The 17,247-nt window shown below is 45.3% G+C and overlaps 1 protein-coding gene across 4 annotated transcripts in view; it reads right to left on the bottom strand.

Annotated features, from left to right (window-relative positions):
- gad3 (glutamate decarboxylase 3) overlaps positions 1–17,247 on the bottom strand; it is a 61,140-nt gene that overhangs the window by 11,565 nt on the left and 32,328 nt on the right. For 3 of the 4 annotated variants that reach the window (XM_048558465.2, XM_048558474.2, XM_048558493.2), the window contains 4 exons: positions 13,194–13,310; positions 5,436–5,500; positions 5,034–5,112; positions 578–727 (listed from right to left, as the gene is read on the bottom strand). In XM_048558465.2, coding sequence (XP_048414422.1) covers positions 578–727; positions 5,034–5,112; positions 5,436–5,500; positions 13,194–13,310 — 411 coding nt within the window. The remainder of the gene's footprint in view (positions 1–577; positions 728–5,033; positions 5,113–5,435; positions 5,501–13,193; positions 13,311–17,247) is intronic. The other variant, XM_048558484.2, reaches the window with a different exon arrangement.

The following is a 17,247-nucleotide window of genomic DNA, read 5'->3' as shown; positions in this document are numbered from 1 at the left end:
TCTCCTCTTGCAGGGAGGGTGGGAGATCTGACAAAGGGTGATATCCTTATGGGAAAGTTCAGCTGCATCAGTATGGGGAAATTGTTTCTGCTGGGCTGAGGGGAAGTAAACATTCTGTAGTCACCAACAGATCCAATAAAGTATTTTAGGGGAATCTCTTTGCATTGCAAATGGGGAGAATGTATGACTTGAGATAACACGGTGTGAAGCTGGATGAACACAGCTGGCCAAGCAGCGCCACAGGAGCAGGAAAGTTGATGTTTCTGGTCAAAACTCTTCTTGCTACTTGGACAGAAAGGATAGATGTATTGGGGATGGGTTGTTAAATGATGAGGGAAAGGGAATGGATGCGGTAGGATATTCCTCTGGAACGGAAAGAGGTCATTCCAATGGGAAGAACTTGGTGTGTAGAATTAATACCAGCATGGATCAGATTGGCTGAATAGCCTATTTCTGTGTGGTAGGTTCTATCTATCTCTAGGAGAATTGTATATGAGAACAGTAAGGGCTCACCTATTAGTAACCCACACTATAAATTTAGAATTAATCTTCTTCAGTTTCTTTCAAACTTTTTTACCTTTGCTTTCCACATCAGCCAGAATTTGAAGACATCAACATGACGGCCACACAGAATTGTTTTATCTCCTGTATCATACGATACATCATACAGCTTGTCATTCTGAAACAGATACTGTGCACACATTTCATTGCAGTCCTGGAGCAAGCCCTGCCAAAGATCATAAGAGTTGATAAAATACCAAAGCAATGCTCACTAGATGCTGCATTTCACTTCACAATCATTATCTTTTATTTGCCCTTGGAAGTCTAGATTTCTATTCTTTGTGCACTTTCACTATTTCCCTCCTGTGCTGGGGGCAGGTTAGGAGCAATAGTTGTACACTTCTGGGGCAGATAGGATGCTGCATCAGTGTTAGACTCTCTTACCTTTCATGCTCCAGTCATTACATGGATGTCATCAAAACACAGTTGAGCAAAGGGAGCATTTGGGAATGTTTCATTAAATGCCCGTCATTCAGTCAACTCACAATGGCTACCTCAAAGCTTCAGCTCATCTTGACAAAGTTCCTCAAAGAGACAGAACACCTTTGCCTTTTGTTACCATGGGATGCATGTGCTCATTCAGAAGTCACAGGTGTCTGAGTAGCTCACATCCCTCAGGCATCAGAAGACCAATAGCTGGAAACTACAACTGGACAGTTCAAGTTTCCTGGGCAGGAACGGTACTGTTATAAAAAACGTCCGCAGTGCATAGACAGAAATAAAATTTGTTCAGTGCAGGCAACACTGTTCTCCCAATGGAAGTGATCTTCCAGTTTTCAGCCAGCAGCTTCCCCAAAGGGGAAACATGGGCTTCTGAGGCAGCTTAGACAAATTAGAACAAGATCTTGCATGCCTCATTCCATGTGCTTCCCAACTATTCATTCCAATTGCATGTCACCCTTGTCCTCAATGCATATGAACAAAGAACCCCCTTTGGAAAGCTATGTGTGATATCTACAAGATCTCTGAAGGGCTGACGGCTTCAAAGAGGCATTTATGCAACTTTAGTGATGATAAAATGGAAATCAGGTCCTGTGTTAGTCCGTTTTTATTAATTGACTTGTTATTGAATGGATTTGTTGAACATCAGAAAACCCAGGAGAGCCCTCATTTTCCGGCTGGGGTCCCTGCAACTTCCTGGACTCAATATTGAGTTCGACTTGAGCTTGGGGGACCATGTCCTCACCCCAGCCCCTATACACCAGGCGTTGTTATTGATTAGTCTGCAATTGTAACCAACCCATTGTTAGCCACTAATAGTCCCCATTAATAACTATTCACCCTCCTAGCCAGCTCATTATCTACTCCTTTGTCTGTCCAACTGTTCTTGTCTCTCTTTGGGCTCTATCCCCTCCTATCATTTCTGAAGAAGGGTCCAGACCTGAAATGTCATCTTGCCTACTTCTCTGATTCTGCCGGGCCTGCTGCGTCCATCCAGCTCCACACTTTGTTATCAGTTACTCCTTATCCTCTCCCCATACACTATCTGCTCATGTAAACTGATATTTTCCACAATCAGGGCCATGCAGCGTCTTATGCACACAGGTGAACTCTGTCTCCAACAGCATCACATCCCGCTGACTCAGGGCTGTACCACTCCACAGTTCCACTTCATCCACTGGTTCATCTGCATGCTGACAAGAAACCATTCCTTTCTGGCATCAAGGCGCATAGGATGCAATAGCTAAGGGATACCCACGGCCCTCTGGAACCTTCCTCCTCTCCCTTTCCCTGACTCCATTCCCTTCCCCAACTCCACCTCCTGTCAGGTATTCGCCATCTCACTTAACCTTCTGCTCTCTGATCCTGACTGTTCTGTGCTCAGCAAAGGCCTCAGCTTTATTCCTCTGTGTCCCCACCTTATCGAATTTCAGGTACAACATGACATCAAATTTTTCTTCATTGTCTCCGTGCCCATATTTTTGGACAAGAGTCCTTTCCTTGTCCCCCAGACCCCTTTGTCCAGTTCCTAAGCTCCCCCTCCACCTGGACCCCTCCCTCTGGCCTTTTAACTGCACGCAATCTGTTCATTGAGAACTGTTGTCGTGATATTGATTGCATCAATTTCTCTGCCTCCAACTCACCCAATCTAACCTATCTACCCCCAAACAGATTCCACTCCATGCATGTAGATCCAACCCTGACTTTGTTATTAAGCCTGCCGATAAGGGTGGTGCTGTTGTATCAGAGATAATGGGAACTGCAGATGCTGGAGAATGGTGCTGTTGTAGTCTGGCGTACTGGCCTCTACATTGCAGAGGCTGAATGCCAGTTCTCAGATGCCTCCTCCTATCCTCCCTTGGACCATGACCCCACCATGGGTCATCAGGCCATTGTATTAGCTTTGGTAACTGACCTCATTTCATCCAGCGATCTCCTCCAGACTCCCTCCGAGCTGATAGTACCCCAGCCCACACAGCTCACTTCTACCTCCTTCCAAACATCCACAAACAGGACTGTTCAGGCAGACTCATTGTTTCAGCCTGCTCCTGCCCCACAGAATTCATCTCTTCCTGCCTTGTCTCAGTCTTCTCTCCCCTGCTCCAGTCCCTGCCCACATACATCTGCGATTCCTCTGATGCTTTACACCAGTTTCTGAATTTCCCGTTAGCTGGCTTCAGCTGCATCCTCTTTACCATGGACATGAAATCCCTTTACACATCCATCCCCCACCAGATGATCTCAGGACTCTCCGCTTCTTCCTGGAGCAACGGCTGAACTGTCCTCACCCACCACCACTGTCCTCCGTTTGGCCAAGCTCGCCCTCACCCTCCACAGCTTCTCTTTTAACTCCTCTCATTTTCTTCAGGTCAGAGGGGTGGCCATGGGTGCCTGCATGGGCGCCAGTAATGCCTGTCTCTTCGTGGGGTGCATGGAACATGCCTTCTTCCAGTCCTATTTTGGCCCCACCCACAACTTTTCACTGATATATCAATGATATCTTTGGTGCTGCTCCTCTCTCTCATTTGGAACTGGAAAACTTCATTGATTGTGTTTCCAATTCCCACCCTGCCCTCACTTTCACCTGGTCTATTTGTGACTTCTCCCTTCCCTTCCTCGACATCACTGTTTCCATTCGTAGGGATAGACTGGTCACTAATATCCACTCAAAACCAACTGACTCTCACAGCTACTTGGACAATATATCCTCATACGCTGCTTCCTGTAAAGACTCCATCCCACTCTCTCATTTCCTCCACTTCCATCGCATATATTCCAATGACGCCAACCTTGACGAGGGAGCCTCCGAAAAGTCCACTTTTTTTCTCAACCAAGGGTTCCCCAGCTCTGTTATTGATTGGGCCCTCAACCGGGTCTGACCCATCTCTTGCACTTCCACCCTCATCTCTCTTCCTTCCTGCAACAGTGATAAGGTTCTCTTTGTCCTGACCTACCATCTCACCAGCATCCACATCCAGAAGATCATCAGTTGCCATTTCCGCCACCTCTAGAAGATGCCACCACCAGGCAAATATTCCCCTCCCTTCCCTAGTGCGCCTTCCACAGGGACTGTTCCCTCCGGGACATCCTGGTCCACACTTCCTTCAGCCCCAACACCTCCTGACAGCCGTACAGCACCTTCCCCTGTAACTGGCGAAGATGCAACACCTGCCCATTTACCACCTCCCTCCCCAGTATCCAAGGGCCCAAGCATACCTTCCAGGTGAAGCAGCGCTTTACCCGCACTTCCCACAATCTAGTCTACTGCATTCGCTGCTCACAATGTTGTCTCCTCCTACATTAGGGAAACAAAGCGTAGATTGGGTGACCACTTTGCAGAACATCTATGTTCTGCCCTGCAAAAGACCCTGAGCTTCCAGTTGCCTGCCATTTTAACACACTACCCTGTTCCCTGGCCAACATCTCTTCTGCAGGCTTGTGGCACAAGCTGAAAGAGCAACACCTCATTTTCCACCTGGGGGCCCTGGGTTCAATAATGTTAGGGCCCAAACTTTTCCATGTCCCAGCCCCCTACGCCGCACACCAGGCCTTGTTATCGCATAGCCTGCCATGACACACTACCTTGTTGTTAGTCATGAACGGTACTCAGTACTGTAACAGTTATTCGCCCTCCTAATTGGATAGTTATCGACTCCTATGTCTATCCACCTGCTCTTCTCTCTCTTTGGGATCTATCACTACCTATCATTTACCCCTTACACCATCCCCTCAATCCATCCTCTGCATATAAACTGACATTTTCTTATCTACGAGGAAGGGTCACTCGACCTGAAATGTTAATTCTGATTTCTCTTCACAGGTGCTGACCTGCTGAGCTTTTCTTTTACTGTTTTTGACTTGTCAGCCATTCAGCAACCTTTGTTCCTATTGTGTAGATTGTTGTGATCGTTTGAAATTTGGCATTCTTGCATTTGTCCTGATGAGTACAAGACAAAAACAATTTGGACCACGTGCCTCTCTTAACAGCAACTAGCAAAATTCTGGACTCGCCAGCAATGTTTAAGATGTACCTTTTCATGGATTAGAATTGCTGAACACTGCAGAGGGACGCCCATTATCTTGTGTGGATTCCATGTTACAGAGTTGGCTCTAGTACAGAGAATAGTATTACAGTAACTTGCAAAACAAAATCATCACATATTGTATCAGAGATAATGGGAACTGCAGATGCTGGAGAATCCAAGACAACAAAATGTGAGGCTGGATGAACACAGCAGGCCAAGCAGCATCTCAGGAGCACAAAAGCTCTCTGATGAAGGGTCTAGACCCGAAACGTCAGCTTTTGTGCTCCTGAGATGCTGCTTGGCCTGCTGTGTTCATCCAGCCTCACATTTTGTTGTCATCACATATTGTATACATTTTACATTCAAAATAATTTTCATGGGTGTCGCCACAAAAGAATAAGAATTTACCTTTCGATCCCTGCTAATTTATAACGATGCTTCTGAGACATCAATAAACCACCACCCCAAGCTGCCTGTAAAGAAACACAGATTAATTTAATTTAATAGTACAATGCGCTTCTCAAATAAAACAACAGTGACTTTGCTGCAATGGTGAGTAAGCTAGATACTCATAAAGCTAAAATTACACATAGCTGGAAATATTTACACTCTTAAAGTGTTCACTCTGTTTGAGTAAGTGGCAGGTGAATATTACCCATCGAACACTTCTTGAAGGACCTGCATAGTATAGCAGAACCTGAAATACAGCCACTCCCCAATGGTTTGAGCAGTTTGTCAGATTCAATAAGTAAGACCATAGGACGTATGAGCAGAAGTAGGCCGTTCAACCCATCCAGTCTCGTCTGCCATTCAATGAGAGTATGGGTGATCTAGTCGTTGTGATGGCAGTCTGTCGCTTGGTTGTCTGGTATAAGCCCTATTTAGCCACTATCTCAATTCTGCGATGGGGAAACATGAGGCTTGTTAGTCGCTCAGCCAGGGAAAACACGGCTGAGGTCTGGTAACCCCAGGTTTCACTAACTGGTGAGCTGTTGTTTCTACCCCTATAAAAATTGGACGGCACATGCTCACTTATGAGCAGAAAAGAAGGAGCGGGGTAGGAAGCTCCAGCAAAAAGTGAAAAGAAAAGGAAGACCTGCACTTAAATAGCACCTTTCAGAATGCTCCAAACTGACTTTCAGCCAATGAGTGAGTGTTATCATTGTTGTTGTGAAGTAGGAAGCTCTGTAACCAATTTGCACACAGCAAGCTGCTACAAACAGTAGTGTGATAATGACCAGGTAATCAGGTTTTTGTCAAAGCCAGCACACCAGGGAGAACTGGCCCTGCTCTTCTTTCAAATTGTGTTGTGGCATCTTTTGTGCTGACACAGTAAAATCTCATCCATAGTACAAACTTTTGCCTGGGTATTGTTACGTGAAGGGTCTAGGTTAGGGCACTCAGAATCCCTGAAACACTCCAAGGAATGCTCAGGGGGTGATGGAACAGTGGTATTATCATTAGACTATTAATCCAGAGACCCAGGTAATGCTCTGCGGACCAGGTTTCGAATCCCATCGGGAGACGTGGAATTTGAATTCAATAAAAATCTGAAATTGGGAGTCTAATGATGACCACGAAAGCATTGTAGATTGTTGGGGGCAATACCCACCTGGTTCACTAACATCCTTTAGGGAAGGAAACTGCAATCCTTATCTTGTCTACATGTGACTCCGAGACCACAGCAAAGTGATTGACTCTTAACTGCCCGCTGGGCCATCAGCAATGGGCAATAAATGCTGGCCAGGACAGCAATGCCCACATACTGTGAGTGAATAAAAATAATTTCCTTCAAATGACTTCTAATCTCACTTGATCTGACCTGCTGGGATAGCTGCACTCTGTTAAAAGACTGAGAGGTTAGATCTAAAATGACATGATCTAATTGTTGGATGTTTTTTGTTAAAACAAAGGTGGCGCATTTGGTGAGGGTGAAAACAGATTCCAGGATTAGTCATGGTTCCATGACGCTGAGTTCACACTGAATTTTACTGCATCAGCTGGACAAAACAACTTTTACAGGCAGCCCTCAGGCCATGAATGGGTTCCACTCCTGAGTACATTTGTACATGAATCAGGGCACAATACAGTACAGTGTAAAATGTCTGTCTGTAAACATGACTGAATGGAGCCTGTTGGTAAGTCTGGGACAATAGCCAATTGCTTTATGGTCACATTACTGATGATTTCTGTTGGGTGAGTTCTATTTTCTGCTACCCCCAGCACATTAGCCGAAATCTCTGGGTTACCAGTCGAATAACATTACCTATGCCATTGTCACCTCATAAAGATAACCTCACCATAGTCTACGAAGGGGTTGCTCTCCCATTAGAGAGACACCTGGTGGTGGTTTAACCTGAGGGTCACCCAACCTGAGGCAAGGGGAGAGGCTGAGAAGGGGTGTCCTTTCTGGTAACCTCAGCTAGTGTGGGAATTGAACCCATGTTACTGATATCAGTCCACATCAGAGACTGGCCACCCAGCCAATTGAACTAACTGACCTCCCCCATGAACAGTGTCCATGAAAACCTAAGGAGGTAAAAGAACTTTTAAGCAGATCTTGCATTAGCCTTTTTCGAATTTTTGTCGTAAACCATTGCTACAATGTTTGTTGCTAACCAAATTTTAATTAATCTATTAAGATTTAGAAAAGAAATGTTACTTTGTTCAGTTGAAACAGTAAGATTCTGTGCAAGATAATAAAATGTGAGGCTGGATGAACACAGCAGGCCAAGCAGCATCTCAGGAGCACAAAAGCTGACGTTTCGGGCCTAGACCCTTCATCAGAGAGGGGGATGGGGTGAGGGTTCTGGAATAAATAGGGAGAGAGGGGGAGGTGGACCAAAGATGGGGAGAAAAGAAGATAGGTGGAGAGGAGAGTATAGGTGGGGAGGTAAGGAGGGGATAGGTCAGTCCAGGGTAGACGGACAGGTCAAGGAGGTGGGATGAGGTTAGTAGGTAGCTGGGGGTGCGGCTTGGGGTGGGAGGAAGGGATGGGTGATGGGCACCCACATGGGCCCCAGCTATGCCTGCCTCTTTGTAGGTTACGTGGAACAGTCCCTCTTCCGCACCTACACAGGCCCCAAACCCCACCTCTTCCTCCGGTACATTGATGACTGTATCGGCGCCGCCTCTTGCTCCCCAGAGGAGCTTGAACAGTTCATCAACTTCACCAACACCTTCCACCCCAACCTTCAGTTCACCTGGGCCATCTCCAGCACATCCCTCACCTTCCTGGACCTCTCAGTCTCCATCTCAGGCAACCAGCTTGTAACTGATGTCCATTTCAAGCCCACCGACTCCCACAGCTACCTAGAATACACCTCCTCCCACCCACCCTCCTGCAAAAATTCCATCCCCTATTCCCAATTCCTCCGCCTCCACCGCATCTGCTCCCACGATAAGACATTCCACTCCCGCACATCCCAGATGTCCAAGTTCTTCAAGGAACGCAACATTCCCCCCACAGTGATCGAGAACGCCCTTGACCGCGTCTCCCCCATTTCCCGTAATACATCCCTCACACCCTGCCCCCACCACAACCGCCCAAAGAGGATCCCCCTCGTTCTCACACACCAACCCACCAACCTCCGGATACAACGCATCATCCTCCGACACTTCCGCCATTTACAATCCGACCCCACCACCCAAGACATTTTTCCATCCCCACCCTTGTCTGCTTTCCGGAGAGACCACTCTCTCCGTGACTCCCTTGTTCGCTCCACACTGCCCTCCAACCCCACCACACCCGGCATCTTCCCCTGCAACCGCAGGAAATGCTACACTTGCCCCCACACCTCCTCCCTCACCCCTATCCCAGGCCCCAAGATGACTTTCCATATTAAGCAGAGGTTCACCTGCACATCTGCCAATGTGTTATACTGCATCCATTGTACCCGGTGTGGCTTCCTCTACATTGGGGAAACCAAGTGGAGGCTTGGGGACCGCTTTGCAGAACACCTCCACTCAGTTCGCAATAAACAACTGCACCTCCCAGTCGCAAACCATTTCCACTCCCCCTCCCATTCTCTAGATGACATGTCCATCATGGGCCTCCTGCACTGCCACAATGATGCCACCCGAGGGCGCAGGAACAGCAACTCATATTCCACTTGGGAACCCTGCAGCCCAATGGTATCAAGGCGGACTTCACCAGCTTCAAAATCTCCCCTTTCCCCACCGCATCCCAAAACCAGCCCAGTTCGTCCCCTCCCCCCACTGCACCACACAACCAGCCCAGCTCTTCCCTTCCACCCACTGCATCCCAGTCCAACCTGTCTCTGCCTCCCTAACCTGTTCTTCCTCTCACCCATCCCTTCCTACCACCCCAAGCTGCACCTCCATCTCCTACCTACTAACCTCATCCCACCTCCTTGACCTGTCCGTCTTCCCTGGACTGACCTATCCCCTCCCCACCTCCCCACCTATACTCTCCTCTCCACCTATCTTCTTTTCTCTCCATCTTCGGTCTGCCTCCCCCTCTCTCCCTATTTATTCCAGAACCCTCACCCCATCCCCCTCTCTGATGAAGGGTCTAGGCCCGAAACATCAGCTTTTTGGCTCCTGAGATGCTGCTGGGCCTGCTGTGTTCATCCAGCCTCACATTTTATTATCTTGGATTCTCCAGCATCTGCAGTTCCCATTATCACAGATTCTGTGCAAGCCCTACTTTATAGAACAATGGCTAATCCAGGAATCAGTCTACACCCTGAAACAAACACATCACTTTCATTTTGGCTAAAATTACTCAATATAACGCATGGTTGAATTCTGGATGCCTCCATAAACCTCTTCGCCCCAAAAAAGGAATTATTGCTGCTCTTGTTCCCACACCTTGGCATGTCTCCTGCCCCTATTGATCTCTGAGTGCTCTGGAAGATGGGGTTTCAATGGGAAGAGGGCTTCTGTCTTGTACTTGAGCTCTCTTAGATTAAAATTATCCTTCAGCATCACTTTGCTGAGCTCTACCATTCGACTGTGCACCAGGCTCTCCAGTGAATTTGTCTTTTCTGTCAAATTTTAACCTCTATAGTATACAGTTCCAATCAAAGTAACTCTTCCAGTTGAGGATGAATGATACTATTACTGCACTAACCCTTTTAGAATTCAGTTTGTTTTCTGATTTTACTAATATACTTCCTATACACCTATAATACTCCTTACACACACATGACTGTGTGGCCAAATTCTGTTCCAACTCCCATTTACAAGTTTGCTGACAACACCACTGTCATAGGTCAGTTTTTAAACAATGATGAGGCTTAATACAGGAAAAAGAATGATTGCTGAGCAGCATGTTGTAAAAACAACAATCTCTCCATCAACATCAGCACAAGAATCAGCCAGTCATTGGCTTCAGGAAGCGGGATGGAAGGCACAGGCCTGTCTGTATCAATGGTGCTGTGGTGGAGATGGTCGAGAGAGTCAAGATCCTGAGCGTGACGATCACCAACAATCTGTCCTGCTCCACCCACATTCACGAGATGGTCAAGAAAGCACAACGATGTCTCTACTTCCTCAGGAGGCTAAGGAAACTGGGAATGTCTGTTGGGATCTTGCAACTTTTTACAGATGCACCACTGCAAGCATCCCATTTGTATGCATCACAGCATGGTTTGGAAACTGTTCTTCCTAAGACCTTTATAAATTGCAGAGAGCTGTGAACACAGCCCTGTCCATCACATTAAGCAGCCTTCTGCCTATTGACTCTATTTACACTTCCCACTGCCTCGCGAAAGCAGCCAATATCATCAATAACCCCTCCAGGCCTGGGCCATTGTTCTGAACTTTTATTTCTCTATTTTCTAATTTCTTTTTCCCTAAGAATTGGTACTGAAAGATCTGTGCCTAGATACCTTTATACTGAAGATGACGCTGTGGTTGGTGACTTACAAACTTTTCAATATAATCATCTGAGTACCTGTGACAGTAAAGTCAATTCAATTCAATGCAATTATATTCTCTTCCAGCCTCTTCCATTGGGCAAAAGACAGAAAAGGTTTGAATACACACATGAACAGATTTAAGAACGGCTATTTTTCTGCTGTTATCAGACTTTTGAACAGACCTCTCAAATGTTAGTTCTGATCTCTCTCTCTCTGCGGCTGTAACCTTGTATTCGGTGATAACAAAGTGTGGAGCTGGATGAACACAACAGGCCAAGCAGCATCTCAGGAGCAAAAAGCTGATGTTTCGGGCCTAGGCCCTGATGAAGGGTCTAGGCCTGAAACACCAGCTTTTGTGCTCCTGAGATGCTGCTTGGCCTGTTGTGTTCATCCAGCTTCACACTTTGTTATCTTGGATTCTCCAGCATCTGAAGCTCTGTTTTGCTACCCTGATGTACTTTGTATGGCACAATCGGCCTGTATAGCAAGCAAAACAACCCTCTCCACTGTATCTTGGTACATGTGACAACAATAAACCAATCTATTTAATTTTCTTTTTGCATTGCTTTACATTTAAACCACAAAAGAACCTCAGCAGATTGATTTGGTGGGCAAAAAAATGCGCGACTTAACCAGACAGCTCAGCTGGATCCCATTTTAGTTCAGGTCTGTGTTGATTTAGGATGGATTGCTGAAACCAACAGTCTGAACAGGTCAATGAGAGAGACCAGAAGGTCCTCAAAAAGTAGGACATTGAGCCCCTTGAGTCTGCTCCTCCATTCCTCATGTACTCTTTCCTGTCCTCTCCCCATAACCCTTGATCTCCCAATTGGCCAAGAATCTCTCTGTCTCAGCTTTAAGTGTACACAAGGACTCTGCTCTCATAGCTATCTGTGGCAAAGAGTTCCAAAGACTCACAATCTTCTGAGAGAAGAAATGCCTCCTTATCTCAGTCTTAAATTGGTGCTCCTTTATTCTGAGAGAATGCCTTCTGGTCCTAGACTCTCCCATGAGGGGGAAACATCCTCTCAGCATTTACCCTGTCAAACCCCGTAAGAATCCTCTATGTTTCAATTAGATCATCTCTCATTCTTCTAAACTTCAGTGAGCAGAGTCCCAACCTGTTTAGCCTTTGCTCATTAGACAACCCTCTACCAAGAATCTTCCTTGTGAACATTCTTTGAACTGCCTCCCATGAAACAATACACTTCCTCAAATAAAGGGACTTGAGCTGCTCAAAGTACTCCAGATGTGGTCTTACCAGCTCCTTGTACAGCTGTAATTGTCGTTTCCTACTCTTATACAGCAATATCCTCGAAATAAGGGCCGACATTCCATTAGCCTTCCGGACTATCTGCTACACCTGTGTGCTAGCTCTCTGTGTCATACACAAGCACCCCAAATCCATATGTATGCAGCTTTCTGCAGTTCTTCCCCATTTAAGTAACACTCTGCTCTTTTGTTCTCCCTTCCAAAGTGAACTACTTCACATTTTCCCACTTTATACCCCATTTGCCAATTTTGTGCCCACTTAGTTAAAAGCTATTAAAATTGCTCTGTAAACTATTGCATCTCTCTCACAACTTGTCTTTCCACCTGGGGAAGACCAAAATAAATTGATTGTAATTCATTTTCCTTTCTTCAACCATTTAACCCCCTTTGAAAAATAAGCAGGGGAATACAATTGGGCTCCGGTGAATCTGTGTAGCACTGGCACTTGCAGGTCAGGAGCTGGAAAATTCAAATCTCATTCCAGTCCTAGAGTATCAAACTCAGATGCTGACTCTCTGGTGCAGTAGTGGCAGCTATCTTTCTGAACAAGTTGTTTAACTGAGACATTGTCTGTCTGCTCAAGAGAATGTAAGAGGCCCCATTGTGCTAATTTAAAGCGGCGCAGGTGGATTAGCCTTGGTCTGTATTTATGCCTCCAACAACATTATACAGACATGATGTGGCCCTGATTACATTGCTGGTTGAAGGAGCCTGCCATGCGCAAACTGGTGGCTGCGTTTCTTACAACCGCGACTCCCCTTTAGCAGTGCTTCACTTGCAGTACAATGCGTTGTTGCAAGTTGTGAAAGGCACTATATAACTTCAAGTCCTTCTATCATGGGGTAAGTGATGTACTGGGATGGTGCCAAGCCTCAGTTTGAGCCACTGCTTTCTGTTAAGTTTCGAAAACATATCTGCATTATGTTTCTGTAGGCTCATAGCTATGAGATTACTTTCTTAAATCTTTGAACAGGTGTGGTTAGTTTTATTGTATTTGAAAAATCCTTACATCAACATGCATCCAAAGGTGGTGCTTTTCACAAATATCTGCAATCTCATTGAGTGGATCAAATGCTCCATACACGGTAGTTCCAGCTGTAGCATTGATGTACAAAGGAACAAAACCCTGTAAACAAAACCTATAATTAGCTAATGGCTTAATGTGTACAGGTTTATGCATACCACTCAAAAAATAGACTGCTCCCATGAAACCAACTTTTTTTTTCTTTATTTGTTCGTGAGAATGTATCACTGGCTAGGCCCAATGTCTATTATTAAAGTACAGCTATTGTTTATGCAGGTGAGAGTCAACCAGATTAGTGTGGGTCTGCAGTCATATGTAGGCCAGACCTGGTAAGGATGGCAGATTTCCTTGCCTGAAGGACATTCATAAACCTGATGGATTGACACAGCAAACTACAGTGGTTATCTCGTCACCATTGGACTAGCTTTTTAATTCCAGATTTGTTTTGCTGAAATTGACCAGTGGTTGTAGTCAAACTTGAACCCAAGTCACCAGGACATTAAGCTGAGAGTTTTTGATTCCAAGCCCAATGACATTACTATTATCCCACCACATGCCCTCAATCACTTGGGAGCAGTTAGTCATGTTTTAATTTCAGATACATTTCTCTTTGTTTCATGCTGAACTACTACAGTGTGTGACAAATCTACCTCTTTCCTATATGGGAATTAAATGGATACAAGATGACCCAATTTCAGGCGTCAATATTTTGGGTTCCCAGATCATCGGAAAAACCTGAATTCTCCGGATTTGGTGTTTGCTAGGATTAGGGCCTCAGTTTGTTACAAGTGCAAATGAAAAATTCAATGCCTGTTTTAGACTCCCTTCCAGAATCTGGATATGACAGAATGGAGCAGCATTGACCGGCCAGCAACTGCCGTTATCAAAAAGACAGAATTGGTTTCTGGAGGAGCACAGCAGGCTAGGCAGCATCAAAGGAGCAGGAAAGTTAACATTTTAGGCCAAAGGTCCACAGAGGTTGAGCCTGGGTCTCTATATTATGAACCCAGCGACGTTACCAAGATCCCACCATCTCAGTGGATTGAGTAAGTGAGCTCATAGGGCTGTTTCCTTTCTCATTGATTATCAATCACAGTTTTACACTATGGAGAAAATCCCTTTGGACCATCTTGCTTGCACCACTTACCAAACACCTTTCTACTCTAACAAAAACAGAAACTGCTGCAAAAACCCAGCAACTGTGGAGGGAAACATAATGTTTCAGGGCCAGTGACTCTTCTTCAGAACTGATCCTATCTTCTCTAGTTCCATTTTCCAACACCTTTCCAGTAATCTTGCACACTATGGCATTTCAAGTGTTAATCTAAATACTTCCTCGATGTTGTGAAGATTCCTGCCTCCTCCACCTTTTTCAAGTACTGAGTTCCAGATACCCTCCAAACTCTGGGTGAAAAGATTCTTCCCTAACTCTAAATCTCCAGTCTTTTGCCTTAAATCTACAGCTCTTGGTTATTGATCCCCTTACTAATTGGAGAAGTTTCTGTCTATGCCCCTCAGAACTTTATACAACTCAGTCAGGCCCCCATCAGCCTTCTCTGCGCTAAAGGAATCAACCTCACAGAATCCTCATAATAGAATTGCTCCAGCCTGGGCAACCTCTTCTGAATCTCTTTGCTCATGAGGCACAGACCAGAACAGGAATACCATGGGAATTAATGGATGTGCAACAAATATTAGCTTTGCCAGCAACAACTAAAACTAGTGAACGCAGAAACTAAAATCATCTTTATTTGTCAACTGCCTTAGGTTTGTAATATATCTCAAGGTGTTTTATAGGACCACTACAAATAAAATATTATACTAGGCCACTCAATGAGATGTTAAGATAGTTGACGAGCAAAGTAGCCAATGAGGTAGTTTTTATGCAGTCTCTGGAAAAAGGAAAGAGACCAGGAGGTGGAGAGCTGTAGGAGGGGCTTACGGATCATGGATGACACGTCAACTGAAACCATGGCTCCTGATAATGGAATCAGACAACACCAGGTTATAGTGCAACAGGTTGATTTGAAATCACAAGCTTTTGAAGCACTGTCCCTTTGTCAGGGGAAATGAAAGAGAAGAACTCAGGCACAGAATTTATAATTAGAGAAATCAAAAGATCATACATATGCTGTCAGTGGAGGGTCAACAGGTGAAGATAGGTCTGTGCAGGTGCTCAACAGTGACTTCAACTGATGAAGGGGCAACGTTCAGAAAGCCTGTCATTTCAAGTAAACCTGCTGGACTATAATCTGATGCTGTGTCCACCGACCTTGTCCACCCCAGTCCAACACCAGCACCATCACATTATAATCACTGAGCCTGTGTGCTTCTCTCTCATTTCGCCTGTTGAAGATGCAGTGCTGTAACAGCTTGTGATTTCAAATAAGTCTGTTGGTCCATAACCTGGGGTCACCTGACTTCTGACCTTGTCGACTCCAGTTCAACACTGCCACCTCCACATCATTGATAACAGAGTAAATAAATTCGGGACAGTAGGCTTAGAAAGGGGTACATACCTCAGACAGTTGTTAGGGCTGGTAGAAGTTACAGAGATAGGAATGGGTCAAGGCCACGGATGGAAAGAAAAACAAAAATGACTCATGGCTCATGGTAGGCTCATTCAGAAAGTAAGGAGGCGTGGGATTCAGGGAAATTTGGCTGTCTGGATACAGAATTGGCAGTCCAATAGAAGGCAGAGGGTGGTAGTCGATGGTAAGTATTCAGCCTGGAGCTCGGTGACCAGTGGTGTTCCGCAGGGATCTGTTCTGGGGCCTCTGCTCTTTGTGATCTTCATAAATGACTTGGATGCAGAAGTGGAAGGGTGGGTTAGTAAGTTTGCTGATGACACGAAGATCGATGCAGTTGTGGATAATGTGGAGAGCTGTTGTATGTTGCAACGGGACCCTGACAGGATGCAGAGCTGGGCAAAGAAGTGGCAGATAGAATTCAACCCAGAAATGTGTGAAGTGATTCATTTTGGAAGGTCAAATTTGAATGCAGAATGCAGGATTAATGGCAGAATTCTTGGCAGTGTGGGGGAACAGAGGGATCTTGGGGCCCACATCCATAGATCCTTCAAATTTGCTACCCAAGTTGTTCGGGTTGTAAAGAAGGCGTATAGTGTGTTGGCTTTCATTGGCAGGGGAATTGAGTTTAAGAGCTGGGAGGTTATCCTGTGGCTCTATAAAACCCTGGTTAGGCCACACTTGGAAATATTGTGTTCAGTTCTGGTCACTTCATTACAGGAAAGATATGGATGCTTAAGAAATGGTGCAGAGGAGATTTACCAGGATGCTGCCTGGACTGGAGGGCAGGGTTTATGAGGAAAGGTTGAGGGAGCTAGGGCATTTTTCATTGGAGTGAAGGAGGATGAGAGGTGACTTGATAGAGGTGTACAAGATGATGAGAGGCATAGATAGAGTGGATAGTCAAGACTTTTTCATAGGGCGGAAATGACTGTTATGAGGGGGCATAATTTTAAGGTGCTTGGAGCAAGGTACAGGGGAGATGTCAGAGGTAGGTTCTTTACGCAGAGAGTTGTGGGTGTGTGGAATGCATGCCAGTAGTGGTAGTGGAGTCAGATACTTTAGAGACTTTAAAGCGACTCTCGGATAGGCACATGGAGGATGGTAAAATGTAGGGTATGCAAGGTAGATTGACCTTAGTAGGATAATAGGTCAGCACAACACTGTGCTGCACTGTTCTATGTTCTAACAGGTATCAATGAAATAACAAACCCATGATGTAATTGCTCTTTGTGGACTTTGGTGTATTCAGAAACACCACGGTGTTAACAACCATTAAACTTCAAAAGCATTGAACTGCCTTTGAATTACTTTGATGTTGTTCTATGTGAATGGATAAACAGCTGTCTCAAGTATAAAAAGCCATTTTGCTTTGTGCTATCTTGAAAGCAATCTGTTGTTGTTTTTCCCTGTCTTTAACTCTATTGTTCTGTTTTAGTGCCCTGTGCTAACTTTGGTTAGTTTACAGTCATCATGCTACGTTAGCGGCAACTTTTTTTTAAAAGGTACTC

Source organism: Stegostoma tigrinum, chromosome 2 (genome assembly GCF_030684315.1).
Source record: "Stegostoma tigrinum isolate sSteTig4 chromosome 2, sSteTig4.hap1, whole genome shotgun sequence".
Taxonomy (NCBI): Eukaryota; Metazoa; Chordata; class Chondrichthyes; order Orectolobiformes; family Stegostomatidae; genus Stegostoma; species Stegostoma tigrinum.
The sequence above is the reverse complement of the archived record's forward strand: the minus strand, read 5'-3'. Positions and strand labels throughout refer to the sequence as shown.